At 40.2% G+C, this 14,470-nt stretch overlaps 1 protein-coding gene across 1 annotated transcript in view; it reads left to right on the plus strand.

The window, feature by feature from the left end:
- The first annotated feature begins 217 nt into the window (after nucleotides 1–217).
- The window catches only part of fasn (fatty acid synthase), a 39,166-nt gene continuing 24,913 nt past the window's right edge, over nucleotides 218–14,470 (plus strand). Inside the window, exons 1-13 of the mRNA XM_023341007.1 lie at nucleotides 218–764; nucleotides 4,997–5,132; nucleotides 6,072–6,224; nucleotides 6,309–6,482; nucleotides 7,905–8,105; nucleotides 8,234–8,356; nucleotides 8,769–8,884; nucleotides 9,037–9,171; nucleotides 9,381–9,840; nucleotides 11,994–12,181; nucleotides 12,265–12,454; nucleotides 13,572–13,666; nucleotides 14,274–14,408. Coding sequence (XP_023196775.1) covers nucleotides 5,006–5,132; nucleotides 6,072–6,224; nucleotides 6,309–6,482; nucleotides 7,905–8,105; nucleotides 8,234–8,356; nucleotides 8,769–8,884; nucleotides 9,037–9,171; nucleotides 9,381–9,840; nucleotides 11,994–12,181; nucleotides 12,265–12,454; nucleotides 13,572–13,666; nucleotides 14,274–14,408 — 2,097 coding nt within the window. The 5' untranslated portion in view covers nucleotides 218–764; nucleotides 4,997–5,005. The remainder of the gene's footprint in view (nucleotides 765–4,996; nucleotides 5,133–6,071; nucleotides 6,225–6,308; nucleotides 6,483–7,904; nucleotides 8,106–8,233; nucleotides 8,357–8,768; nucleotides 8,885–9,036; nucleotides 9,172–9,380; nucleotides 9,841–11,993; nucleotides 12,182–12,264; nucleotides 12,455–13,571; nucleotides 13,667–14,273; nucleotides 14,409–14,470) is intronic.

Raw genomic sequence — 14,470 nt, forward strand, 5'->3', positions numbered from 1 at the left:
ATCACGCGAGAGCTGCAGGTGACGTCAACATTTGGCCCTGCCTTATAATCACCTTATCTCTGAAAGTCACACACCTCTCTGTGGTGATTGGATAAACCCTCACACCTCCGCTGCGTGATTGGTCAAGTCAGACGTCATGTATAATAGTTCATTGTTGACGTCAACGTGTGAAAACACCGGTCTCGTGGAGTCGTTTGTACTTGTGCATCATTTAATTTTAAGATCGTAAATGAGAAATAAAAGATAATAAAATGCTTGGCATTAAACCGGTGCTTTTTATGTGAAGTCTTTGATGGTTTAACATCAGTTTTTCCTGAGTCACTTGACCAAATCTAGAATAATTATTTGAACAATTATTCAAAAAGTAGAAAGTCGGTTTGTTCAGCCAAAACGTTGCTTACTGAGTAGTAAATTTTTCGGGCAGTAGGAGCAAAGCGACTCGGGACGAGTAAGAGGAGTCTGAACTGGAGTAACCCCCCTGCTAACATCTTTTTTCCTGTTACGTCGGAGGCCAACGAATTACTCCATCACTGGCTGGACCTAGAAGCTCTGCCTCTCCTCTCATTGGACTGTACCGTCAAGCGGCTGTCAGCCCATGTGGCGTGGCCAGGCATAATACAGCACATTTATATTCATCAGAGAAAAAAAAGGGAAAGAAGCACGGAGGCTGAACATTGAGGAGATTAGCCGGTTACCGACGAGACCTAGCTGAACTGCCTTCCGAACGAATTCAGCACCGGGACACGAAGAAGAGTCTGAGACAGGTGAGCTCTCTGTTTTTCCACAGGGCTTAAGCTCTAATTCTCTCATGTTGCTGCGTCACTTTAAAAAACAACAACAAAAAAACCAAAAAAACTTGGAATGTAAGTATAATTGATAAACATAAAATTTAGCTTAGAATTTGAAAAGCTTGACTAATGGTTGATGCTTATTTTTCTTATAACTGTGCTCTTCTAACCACAAGCGAGAATGTGTTGGGCATCACTGCAGTGACTTTCCAGTTCTAAATACCTCCTTCTAAACATTCCAGTCGCTTGTGACCAACCGATCTGCTGCTTCAGTATCAGGTCTGGCTGATCAGGTTCCTGGAAGAAGTGACTGCACTGTTAAAGATTCCCTGTATCCTCTTAATATGGATGGCACACTGGCTTTCTAGGCACTAAGCCTAGCACTTTAATTATTGGGTCAAAGTAATATTTGTCTATGATTGTTGGACCTTTTTATAAATTAAAAATAAGTTAATGTTTTTTATTGCTTTTGCTCTGCAAGTGGTGATAATTTATCTCATGAGGAGTTTGGAATATAGATGATATGACAGGTCTGTTGGTTCAGTTTATTCATATAGTGCTAATTCACAATAAAGGAATAGGTCCTAATTACACTACATACTTTAAACACAACTGATTCAAGAAAGTCTTTTTCTATTAAACAGCTTTATATTTTTTTGCTCTAAATATTTTTGTTATATCAGTCATAATGAACAGAATGCTGTTTAGAATAGAATAGAATTCAACTTTATTGTCATTGCACTGTCACAAGTACAAGCAACGAGATGTAGTTTGCATCTATCCAGAAGTGCTCTACGAAATATAAATATTTATTTACAGATGTACAAGACTATGTATGTATGGACTATAAGGGGTTATAGCAAGAGATATAGATATTGTGTATAAATATAAATATGGGAGCTATATGCACAGATTATACAGAATATACAAGAATGTTAGGGAATGGATTATAGATAAATAATGGCAGATAAAATTTACAGGTTGTATGTGTGTGTGAAGAAAACAGTCCGTGATGTGAGGACTTGGCACTCTGTGTGTGTGTGTGGGGTGTGTGTGTGGGTGGTTGTGTGGGGACGGTGGGGTCAGACAGGGGCTTGGGGGGCTCTTCCAGGGGGACGTTGGGGACAGAGCCATCACTTATTTGGCTGCTCCGTGAGAAACAAAGTGGGGCTAGGAAATGCTGAGAGCTGTTTCTGTTGATTTCAGTTATAAGGGATGCACCGATATGAAAACTTGGGCCGATATTATAGCCAATTTTAATGCTGTTGTTATGGCCAATAACTGATATTTACTAATATCATACGTCATAAAAAATCTTTTAATAGTCTTCTAATTTCGAAAAAAAAAAATCATTTCACATTTGCAGTTTTTCCATTAAATAAAAAATACAATTAAGATGATAAGTAAGTCTGCTCACACAATACATCATTAAAAATCTTAGTGACTGTAGATGTAGACACATGAGTTGTATTCATATTTCAGCCACAACATCACTGCTCATTGTCAACCATCAGAGGAGGCGTCAGCGTCTTAAACTTAGAAGCAATCTTAGAGTTCTCTTCCTTGGACTTTCCCAGGACTCCGAATCGCATCAAAGTTTTGCTTTTGAACGTCAACATCCATACGTTTTACTGGATTGTCTTGGAATAAAGTGGACTGAAGTGAATGCGTTTTAACATCGAACCTGTTTGCTTTGTACGATTCTTGAAATGATTGTTGTTGGGGAATTGGTGATATTTGTGTGAATTGAACTGATGCTGCATTCAGTTCAGTGACATTTTATAGATGACCAAACAAAACATTTTATTGGATGCTGTACTAGTAACTGACTAGTAAATGAATCATAATTCACTCACAGTGTTGAGCAGCATTTAGCGCATGACAGACGTGATATTCCTGATCAGTAGCTTCACTGTGAGATGACTGCAGAGATTGTGGGGACGCTGATCAGGAATTTGAGTAAGCTGGTTTCCTGTTATTATTCAGCAGTTTCTCTTTATTGGATATAGAGGAGGATGATATACAGGTAGCTTTAAAAAAATTAAATATTATGAAAAAGTTCAGTAATTTCAACATTATATAATTGTCTGAGATTCTGAGTTTTGGGTTTTTTATTTTCTGTAAGCCATAATTATCAAAACGAAAAGAAAGAAAGGCTTGGTATATTTCACTTCAGGTGGAGGGTGTTACTTCCTTAATTAGTGACTAAATTATTGAGCTTCATCGTATTTAATTTTTTTCTGAAGAACCTGTCATTGCCTGGGGAGCAGTCACAGAGTTCAGCATGGATATTGTGTTGTTGTTTTCATCAAGCTGCTGACTCGTCTTCTCGTGTTGTGGCATGCTCTGGAGCTAAGCAGCACCGCCTCGGTTTAGACTGTGTTCAGGAACTGAGCTTTATGTACAGAGGATAGCTGCTGTTTCCTTTAAGTGTGAGTGCTGGTGGTGTGTGGTATGGGTTTGTTCGATATGGCACAGGATCTGTTAACAAATTGTCTAAGAGCCCATCTCTCTTTCTATTCATTAAAGTGTTAAGGTGTAATGGCTAAAATGGATTTGTGAATGTTTCTCAGCAGATCGTCCAACCACTGCATTCTGCTCTGACACTACTAGTGTTATAGATTTCTTCTGTTTTTTTGCCGTATAGTCCCAATCAAATGTTTCTGATCATCAAAAAAGTTTAAAATCAGACAAAGAACTTTATCAGATACAAACAGCAAACAAGGGGTTCATTTATTAAGAGAAACAAGCTGTCCAAACCAACCTGTCCCTCTGGGTAACAGTGATTGCCCCATAAACCTAATAACCAGTTGTGCCACCCTTAGCAGCAACAACTGACATCAACAGTTTCTGTTAACTACAGAGTCTTTAGCGTCATCTCTGAGGAATCTTGGTCTGCTCTCCTTTACAGAAATGTTTTCATGCAGTCACATTGGAGGGTTTTACAGAATGAACAGCGTGTCTAAAGTCATACCACAGTATCTGAATTGGATTTAAGTCCAGACTTTGATGAGGCCACTCCAAAAGTTTGTTTTTTGTGCTCCTTGTTATATTTTTTGGATGCCTTGCTACAGCGTTGTGGGACATTTTCTTGCCCCTGCAGAACCACAGTGGGATTGGGCTTTAGGTTCTGTACTCATGGTTGGACATTCTCCTGCAGGATTTTCTAAAAGAGAGCAGCATTCATGATTTCATCAATTACAGCTTTTTGTATTTCTTCAAGATACGCTTATCAGAATTTTAGCTTTGTTTGATGCAAGCACATTTTTTACAACACTGTACTGATGTGTGCTGTTCAAAATCTTCAGACCAGGGAGGAAATTCCAGCTACTGTCTGTTCATGCTGATGGATAACACACTGACTCTAGGTAGTATGTAAAAAGGCAACTAGAATAAATGGAAGCAGGAGAAACAAAACAAATCATGGGACCACATGGCTGTTCATCAATACTTTAGGTCCATTAACCTTAAAAAGTACAATCTGCCCATAAATCTTGTCAGGTTTACTCTGTCAGGCCCTACTGGTGGCAAAAGCAAAAAGGCTCATATAGCAAAAAGAACTAGTCTGAGCACAAAGCCCTGTGGTACTTCACAGAGAACCCTGGAGTATATGCAGATGATTTATCGTTCACATGAACAAACTGGAATCTGTGGGAGAGAGGATTTAAACTAGTCTAGTGCTGATTTATCTTGATTCCTACATGTTCAAGCCGTTCTAAGAGAATAGAACGACTAAGAGAGTACAACAGATACTTAGTCCCTGTAGCTGTTGTACTCTATAACCATTATTACTGTCTGATTTGCTTGATAATTATTCATTCTGACTGATGCTCTGTTATTATCCTAATTTATTTTTAATTTTAGAACTGTTTTTTTATTAACAGACATACTGCTTTAAACGTCTTATTCTCCAGGCTTGTCTTGTTGAGGGAATACTTTCGATTATACGTATGCTACTAGCAAGTGATTCTACTGCATGGAGATAACTGATGAGTAGCCATGTTGACTCAACAGAACCAACTCTTCCCTTCCCTCTCAGATTATTGGATTAATGGTTTCTAGAGGTTCTAAAAGTAGAAGGGGAGGCAGAGCACATGGAATAAGCTCCCAGATTAACATCCAGAAGCAAACATCCTGTCCAGAATGAAAAGGTTTTTTTGAATGAGTTTACTGTCACTTTATTCTACTGTTCTTTTCTGTGTTTACAGTAATCCAGGATGGATGAGATTGTCATAGCAGGAATATCAGGCCGCTTGCCAGAGTCTGACAACCTAGAGGAGTTTTGGGAAAACCTCATCAATGGTGTGGACATGGTGACAGAGGACGACCGGCGGTGGACCCCAGGTCAGACATGCAATGTGGAATCACTGGGTTTGAATTATGGTGTAGTAAATTATATCTGTACGGCACCATGGTCAGTCAAAAATATTTTACTTGTTTTTCTCACATTCTCATTTACTCATACATATTGGTTTTTATTAGTAATTCAATTCAATTCAATTCAATTATGTGTTAAACCTAAACATACACAGATGAAAAGATGTGAAAGGAAATCGGCTGCAGGTACATTTCATGCTGCAGTGCTTCTTCAGTTGTATTTTCTGACCATTTCATTGATTCATTCTAAGTATTTTAAAATTGCTGAAGGATCAGCTTCTCCACCAGGTTCATTTATGTGATCTAAATCCGACCTTTATTATGAAAGTCTGTGCTTTGCTGGACCATTTTCCTCTGCAGGTAACCACATCTTCACATCCATCCAGTAGATTAAAAATCATTTGGACTCTGCATGACTTGCAGCTTTGCTTGACTACAGTGATGTCACTTTAGACACTGTAGATCATATAATGACTTAATATGAGGTACAGCAACATTTAACTTCCTTCTGGGATTAATAAAGCGTTTTGGATTTGAATTTAAATAAATAAGTCGTGTCATATTGAACCATCAAAGCACTTTAAACTAAAGCCAGATTCACTCAGCTGCACTCACGTTCACACACATATCGCTGGTGTTTGGTGTCAGGTGCCTTGTCCAGGGGTACATTAATGGGAAGAAGCCATATTAGTCTTGTGTAATTAATTTTGGAGAATAGGAGGATAAAGAACACAGTGCACATTGTCTAAATATTTGCATTAGTATTTCATTGACATCTATTTTTTATGCTTGCCACATTTAAAATATGTGCTAGTAAATAGCTTATTTGGATTTAAAATTGTTTCAGCATTGTCATCAAATACAGTACGGACTCAACTGAACTGTTGTCTTTCTGCTTTTCCGAAGGTTTGTATGGTCTACCCAGAAGGAACGGCAAACTGAAGGACATTAGTCAATTTGATGCAGCTTTCTTCGGAGTTCACCCCAAACAGGCCAACACCATGGACCCCCAGCTCCGTCTCATGTTGGAGGTCACCTACGAGGCTATCATGGATGGAGGTGGGTAAACACCGTGAACTACTAACAGCATCCAAATTGTAAAGCCTACCTGAGTTGCCATTGTTCAAAAACTGTTGCCAACAGGTCTGAATCCGAGCAGCATGCGCGGCAGCAGGACGGGGGTCTATGTTGGAGTGAGCGGCTCTGAAGCCGGTGAGGCTTTCAGCAGAGACCCAGAGGAGCTGCTGGGCTACAGCATGACAGGCTGCCAGCGCGCCATGTTGGCCAACAGACTCTCTTACTTCTTCGACTTCAAAGGTATGTGTGCACAGTTAGTGGCCAACACTATGCATACAGTCGCATTCAATAAATGAGAATATTACTGAAGACTTACTTTGTTTATTTCAATTACTCCATCTCTGAGTGGAACACATTATATACAGTAGATCAATTAAACTCTATCTGATGTTTTCAAGTTTTTGTTTCTGTTAATTATAATTTTCTGAAATTCAGTTTTGAGTTCATGAAAACACAACATTCAAGATTGGAATATTCCATCGGACCGATTAGGAATAGGTGGTTAGTGCTAAGTACATCTAACACCTGGCTGCTTAAAGTATATCTACAAAAAGTACTTTTTATCGGACAAACTGGCCTCAGCTGGATGGATATTCATGGATATCTGGAAAAATTACTGTTTTCCAGGAAAAAAAGTAATTTAATAATAATTGCAATGACAGAAAGTTGCCTGTGAAAATCTTGTGTGGCCAAACTGCAATATCCTAAAGAAGCATCTGATATAGTTTATGTGTTCCTCAGCCATGATAAAATCTGAATACCTTACTACACAGTCCAACAACAGTTCTGATTATTGTAGACTTCTAAGTCTTCATCAGCTACTCTTCCAGTCCACAGGAGTTCAGAACACCATGAAGTACTGCTTTATTTTAGATAAATGTTTGCTGGATCTTTTCTTGTTTTAACACAACAGAATAACATTAAAACACTTATATATGCCGACTAACACAACCAGAGGCTTGATGCAGTGGCTTGCCTTTCACTTCTATGTGTGTGTTTTACTCATGTACATTTCAAAAGAGACAGATGACATGAAAATAATACCGTTTTTACACAACCTTTCTTCTTCCTGGTACTGTTTTAGAAATTATCCTATTCAGTTCCACATTCCTTTGGATCAGACTATGCTATGTTTGATAACAGCACAGTATTTTGTGTTGTAATTTTCCCCTTACTGTAAGTATTTTATGGAGACCCTAAAGGAAAATTGAAAGAAAAAACGAAAAGATAAACTTTCTGGTTCGCATGTGGTGCCACCACAGACCAACTTGTGCGCATGAGATAGCATCTTTTTTCTTCAATGTCCCTTTAGGGTCTCTGTAGTATATTATTCTTAATTTCTTCATTTAGTTTTTAATATATTCTTATTCTTTTATGAATAAATGAATATACAAGAGTTGATGTCCTGTTACTTTGCTGTGGCTACACCTGAATTTCCCCTCTGAGGGACAATAAAGGATATTTATTTCTATGGTAAATGGCAAATGGCCTGTACTTGCATATTGCTTTATCAGGTCTGGAGAACCCAACAGTGCTTCACACTGCATTCAGCCATTCATTCATTCACACACTGATGGTGGAAAGCTACGTATATTCAATCCTATTCTATTTAGTTTTTGCATCCCCCCTTTTGTTGATTGACTTTTATGTCATTGCCTCCAGGTCCCAGCGTTACCATAGATACAGCCTGCTCCTCCAGCCTGCTGGCTCTGGAAAACGCCTTTCATGCGATTCGGCAGGGCCACATCGATGCTGCCCTGGTGGGAGGAGTCAACTTGCTGCTTAAGCCAAATACTTCGGTCCAGTTCATGAAACTGGGGATGCTGAGTCCTGAGGGGACCTGCAAGTCTTTCGATGCATCAGGTAGACGAATTTGGCCCAAAAAATATTTTTAAAATGTTAGTCATAGCTAAGTTGAGTCATTCTTACAAATTCAAGTGAATAGCATATGACTGTACTCATTGTCTTTTCATTATTTTTTTATAAATTAGGAAATGGATACTGCCGTTCTGAAGCAGCAGTAGCGGTGCTGCTGACCAAGCGATCTGCAACAAACAGAGTCTACGCAACTGTAATCAATGCTGGCAACAATACGGATGGATACAAAGAACAAGGTCAGTAGACCCACCAAAAGTCTGTAACTTTAGAAGATTTGGCCTCTCTGAAATATTATATACTGGATAAAATGCATTGATGTAAGAATAAAGGCAAATTATTAGAGCTTCATGATTTAAATGCTTTTAGTAAGTGGACTAAATTCATCTAGTCACTCAAAGCACAGAGGTTTCTCAAATCTTAGAGCCACCAGTCTATTGCAGGACAGCATAGAGACACACAGGACAAACAACCATACACACACTATGGCACAAACCACTATTTTTATGTTCTGTGCCAGTTTGTGTGCTGTATTTGACTGTTAATTAGCTTAAAGGAATTAAAAGTTCCTTAGAGTGTTAATTTATGTTGTATTCACTTTATTTGCCAGGTTTCCTTTTTGGTTTTCTAATAGGCCTCTTGTTGCCTCAGGTGTAACGTTTCCTTCGGGTGACATGCAGCAGACTTTGGTTCGTTCTCTCTATAACGAGGCCAATGTGTCCCCTGAACAAGTGGAGTACATCGAAGCCCACGGCACTGGAACAAAGGTTAACACACAGCTTGTGGTGTCATAAACACACCATTCATCTTCTTCATCTGTTTAGATGTTGCATCACCACACACTGTTCTTTTCTCATCTGTCTAGAATATGTCACAAGGATTATCTTGTCTCTGCTGCATCTCTGCTGTCTGCTTGCAGGTCGGAGACCCACAGGAGGTGAATGGGATCGTCAGTGTTTTCTGTCAGGCAAAGCGAGAGCCCCTGCTGATTGGCTCCACCAAATCCAACATGGGCCATCCAGAACCTGCTTCAGGTCTGGCTGCCCTGGCAAAGGTGAGCAAATCAGAAAGCCTCTTACCATCAGGCTTGAGACTGATATGGGAAGCCTCTGATCAGTGTCAGAGAAACCAAGCAGAGGTTTCTCAATTTTTTTTGTTTGACTTCCTGTTTGTGTGCTGATGGATAAATAAGAAGCTTGGGATAGAAACTCTAAAGTGTTGTCGTCTCCTCTCCAGTCACAGATGTTTTCATCTTTTCCTCAGGTGGTTCTGTCTCTGGAGCGAGGCGTTTGGGCTCCCAACCTGCACTTTACTCACCCTAATCCTGACATTCCTGCCCTTGCTGACGGTCGGGTCCAAGTCATTGACCGGCCCATTCCCGTTCGGGGGGGCATTGTAGGGATCAACTCTTTCGGATTCGGGGGCTCCAATGTTCACGTCATTCTTCGCCCAGCTAGCAAACCAACAAACTCACCCATGCCACGGACGGTTCCCAGAATTCTTCCGGTGTGCGGCCGTACCGAGGCTGCAGTGAACGCGGTCATCCAGAAGGGGAAGGAACACAGCAGCGATGAAAACTTCTTATCTTTGCTAAGCAGAGTGTCAGACATCCCGGTTGCCAGCATGCCCTACAGGGGCTACGTTGTTCTCGGGTCTCAGAACGACATAAAGGAGGTTCAGTTGTCGCAAACTTCAGCCAGACCACTGTGGTACATCTGTTCTGGTGAGTCATCATCCACGTTCATTTAGTTATACAATCAGACAAGTGTCAACATGTAATCCCAACATTCCTGCACTAGCTAAAGCCAGTGTCGCTGTGTTCGAGGCATTGAAGAACTAATGTACCTCATCATAATCAGCAACCTTCCTGTGCATAAAACGTTCCTGCTTGCGCACAGTTCAGAACTTCATCTGTAAAAAAAACTACAGAAATGCAAAGGATGTGTACATCTAGTGAAAACAAAGGGGAAAAAATCAAACCTTTGCCTTAATGTACACTTTGAGGTCCAGCAATTCAACCGAAAACTTAATAAGTTAAGTTGGAGACTGGTCCAACTTTATTATTACTGCAAAGCAGTCAGCAACCATTGATAAACAAACTCAACACAAACTTTCCAGCATACAACAATGTGTCTGTTTGTGTTGTGTGTGTGGGTGTGTGCACAAACCTGTTTAGTAAGCCTTTGTAAAATGACTGTGCATGCACATGTTGTAGAAAGGTGCTGCTCCAGTAGAAACATCTACTGAATTATGTAATGATGTGGAATCTGGAAGGAAGCCAGCTGTGATTGGTTAGTTCTCAAGGAATGTTGAAGATACAATGGCTCTGAAAGGATACACACCCCTGGTAAAATTCCAGGTTTTTGTGATGTACACAGGTGAGACCTTTACACCTCTACTTTTATTATTATTTTATTTATCTTTATTTCACCAGGATAATCTCATTGATATTAAAGAGGATCCTGAGCAAGACTAGCAGCAGCACACAGATTACAGAACATTCACACCAGAAACAGAAAAAGTTAACACTTTTTCCAATAAGGATGTTGAAGAAGCTTTTGATTCATTTTTAAGAGTAGTTATTCTTGGGTTTATGCTTGATTAACCTGAAATATAGGTCAGGTGTTCTTGTAGAATCCTCCTGATATGTGTCCATTTGCATCCTTTCGCTGAAGCCAAAGTGATACATCCTCCACAGTGAAGGCAGTCACAAACAGTCGAACAAATGGAGTTAGTGCCATTATAAAAACTGAATATTTCTCCAAACTTACTGAAAAGACAAGACTGAAACCAGTTGTGATTGGTTAGTTCTCAAGGAATGTTGAAGGGGAGGGGGGTGGGGGAGTGCCAGGGTGCTGAGAGCAACACTGGAGATTTTCCATCAGGTTGTGTCCTACAAGAGACTACAATTTTCTGTAATCTCCATATCTAGACTAAGAAGCAGTTCTGAAAAACAAAAGTCTTTTCTTCTAAAGAAAACTCAAAACTCTCCCAAAGAACTTTTAAAGGCAGAGTGAGCCTTTAAAATATTACCAAGTCAAAATAAGAGATGATGACAGACTGCTTCCAAAGACTGAATCCTGAAACAAAATCAAAACACTGGGTCTGTATTTTTTTAAATGTGTTTTCCTCTTGAATTGTACAGGATACCACAAACTTTACAGTAAAACATTAGAGTAAAATGTTGGGAAATGATTTGTAATGCGACTTGTTTGCATCACAAAAGCCTGAATCAGTTCCCCTCCAAAACAGTTGGTGGCAGCAGTGATATATATTTACACAGCATATCAATTAATCAAGTTTATGTATACAGCAGTTTTCAGCACAATGCAGATCAAAATGCTTAACATTATGAAACATCATAATATATCATATAGCCACCAGTTGTGAAACCAGCTACAGACATTACATTTTGTCGAGTTCTAATAATAAAATCATCAATACGCATTAAATCTATTGGTTAATGTTCCAGTTAATATGGCTCAAACCAGGTGGGTTTTTAGCCTTTATATAAAGGAACTCAATGTTTATGAAGATTGCTGTATATTTATTCGCTTCAAAAGATATTTTCTGTCTTTAGCAAATTATTTGGAGAATACAGATGTTGTGCTCTGAAGTGACTGTGGTGCCAATCAGTTGTTGCCCGAGTAAACAATGGTCCCAACCTTGACCCCCAAGAAAATATAGAGGTTTTGCCTCTATCAATACAACACTGCTCATAACTAACTGATTAGTCCATGATGGTGCAGAAAGCTCGGTGTGATTCAGCACAAGGAGAAAGGGGAAAAGACTTGTAGTTTATTTGAACTCCCCAGACACACACAAGGTGTTTTTGCTTATTGTAGTTGCTGGATTCAGACTAGCATCTGTTGACAGGTATGGGAACCCAGTGGGCAGGTATGGGCCGCAGTCTCATGCAGCTGGCGGACTTCAGAGAGTCCATTCTGCGTTCTGACGTTGCCCTGAAGGACACTGGCCTGGTTGTGTCTCGGCTCCTCAGTGAAGCTGATGATGCCACTTTTGAGGACACTGTCAACGCCTTCGTTGGTCTCGCTGCCATACAGGTACGCAGCCTTTCTCTTCCTTCAGTGTGCGAACTGCGAGCAGCAGCTCTTAAATGTGTTGTGTTTGTGCATGGTGTTTACAGATAGCCCTCATCGATGTGCTCAGGAAGATGGGTCTTCAGCCTGATGGCATCATAGGTCACTCTGTGGGAGAACTGGCCTGCGGATACGCTGATGGTTCCTTCAGCCACAGCGAGGCCATTCTGGCCGCCTACTGGAGAGGTCACTGCATCAAAGTGGCCGACTTACCTCCAGGAGGCATGGCTGCAGTTGGTAAGGAACCTAGCTATAAGCTCTTTCTATTGTCTATGTTTCCACTGAGATTCCACAACAGCCAATACAATGACGGCAGAAGCACAAATTACTGAGATTTAAATCTGGTAGAAACAATCTGGATTCATTTTAAAGCTTACTGAGGTTGAAACTAACTACAAAAAGATTCTTACTCATTTTAAAGAGCATGACAGAATCAGAACCAGCTTTGTTTGCCAAGTTTGTGAATACAAACAAGGAACTGAACTCTGATTTCACTTTGCTTTTAATGTACACACATTTAATAGAGAAGCTATGTTGTGATGACTTCCTGTAGGAATTGTTTCAGAAAGAGCAGGAGCTTTTAAAGAGACAGTGGCTCCACCACCCAACCCCAGATAAGTGGAAGACAGTAGATGGATGGAATGGATGGATGGGATTTGTGTCTATAGGGACGAGTGTTGACGAATCCCATACACTTGGATGTTAATATTCTGTTTTAATTTTCAATGTTTGACCTCTGCTGGGCTTCTGGTTCCATGAAACAAATAGGATTATTGGTTTAAAATTAAAATGCTAAACTAAAGAAAAAACATTACACTCATCAAAACTCATCAGAACAATAAGGACTTCCAGCACCACTGGGAACATCAGATAGCTGGATCCTTCTTAATAAACCAGTCAGCTTCAAGTTCAGCTGCAGCCAGTCAGAGTTCAGTTTTAGTTCTGCAGGAGGCAGTTTCAGACGACGGAGAGCTGTTTGTCCCAGAGACGATTTACATAACAGAACCTTACCTAACTCCCTCTGGATGCTACCCAGTTCCTGAACCCCATTGGAAACATTAAACATATCTAACACTGCCATATTCTGATTATATTTCAGAACATGGCAGTGATGTGACCTAATTTGTCCAAGATCTTAATTTTTGGGTTGAATCTCTTTGATGTTTCAAAATGATGGATTCTGTTTGAAGTTTTAATAAATAACGTTATTTCAGTCGGCACTATTGAATATAGATTTTGTCCTCCATACGACAGTAAAACAAGATCTCAGTATATGTTGTCATGCTGGTCAGATTTTGCGTTCTGTCTTGGTTAGCAACATTTAACAGTTGAGTAAAGCTCCCGTTCTTTCCAGGGCTGACCTGGGAGGAGTGCATCGCTCAGTGTCCTCAGGGAGTTGTTCCTGCCTGCCACAACGCTGAGGATTCTGTTACCATCTCAGGCCCTCAGGTTAGGCTTTTTTTTTCACTAATGCTGATTTTCTAATGAACCGGCGGAGGAATGGTTCATTTCCACCAGCCTTCAGAGCAGACAGACCCTCGCTCAAACCTCTGAGACGTTCCTGCGCTCAGACTGTCTGAAGGTCTGACCTCCGGCTGCACATGCAGCTCCAGGACCATTTTGCAAGCGTTGATGGGAGAAAGTTCAGACAGGCTGAAACCAGCGTTGTGCAAGTTTACAAAAAACTGGTTCTCAGCTCACAGATTAAAACTGAGTCATGTATCAGTTGAACTTTATATATAAAGAGCTTTTCAAAAAGAAGAGTGTAACAGTATTGCATGGAGAAGGACAGGCATGAAAGTACTGGAGAAGCACCATGTTCACATCCTGTTAATTTTCATTCATATTTTTATTCATGAATTTAACGTAATAAAAAGTGCAATGACAACGATTTCAGTTCAGAATCATAACCCAACCCTGTGCCACATGCTACTTCCTGCTGTTTGATCACTGAGTTTCTTCCACATTAATATGTATAATAGCTACATAAAGAAGATGCTAATCTAGCAGCCTGTGGATGTTTTTCTTAACTAATGGTGTGTGTGTTTTTCTGCAGGAAGCAGTCCGTGCGTTTGTGTCCCAACTAAAAGAGGAAGGAGTGTTTGCAAAGGAGGTTCGCAGTGCCGGCGTGGCTTTCCACTCCCACTACATGGCCTCCATCGCTCCTAACCTGCTGGCTGCTCTGAAGAAGGTACGCAGTCTTGCTGGAAGTCAGCAGAATCCAACATATAAGTTGACTTAGAGCAACTGCAC

The sequence above is a fragment of the Xiphophorus maculatus genome, chromosome 10, assembly GCF_002775205.1.
Source record: "Xiphophorus maculatus strain JP 163 A chromosome 10, X_maculatus-5.0-male, whole genome shotgun sequence".
Lineage (NCBI taxonomy): Eukaryota > Metazoa > Chordata > Actinopteri > Cyprinodontiformes > Poeciliidae > Xiphophorus > Xiphophorus maculatus.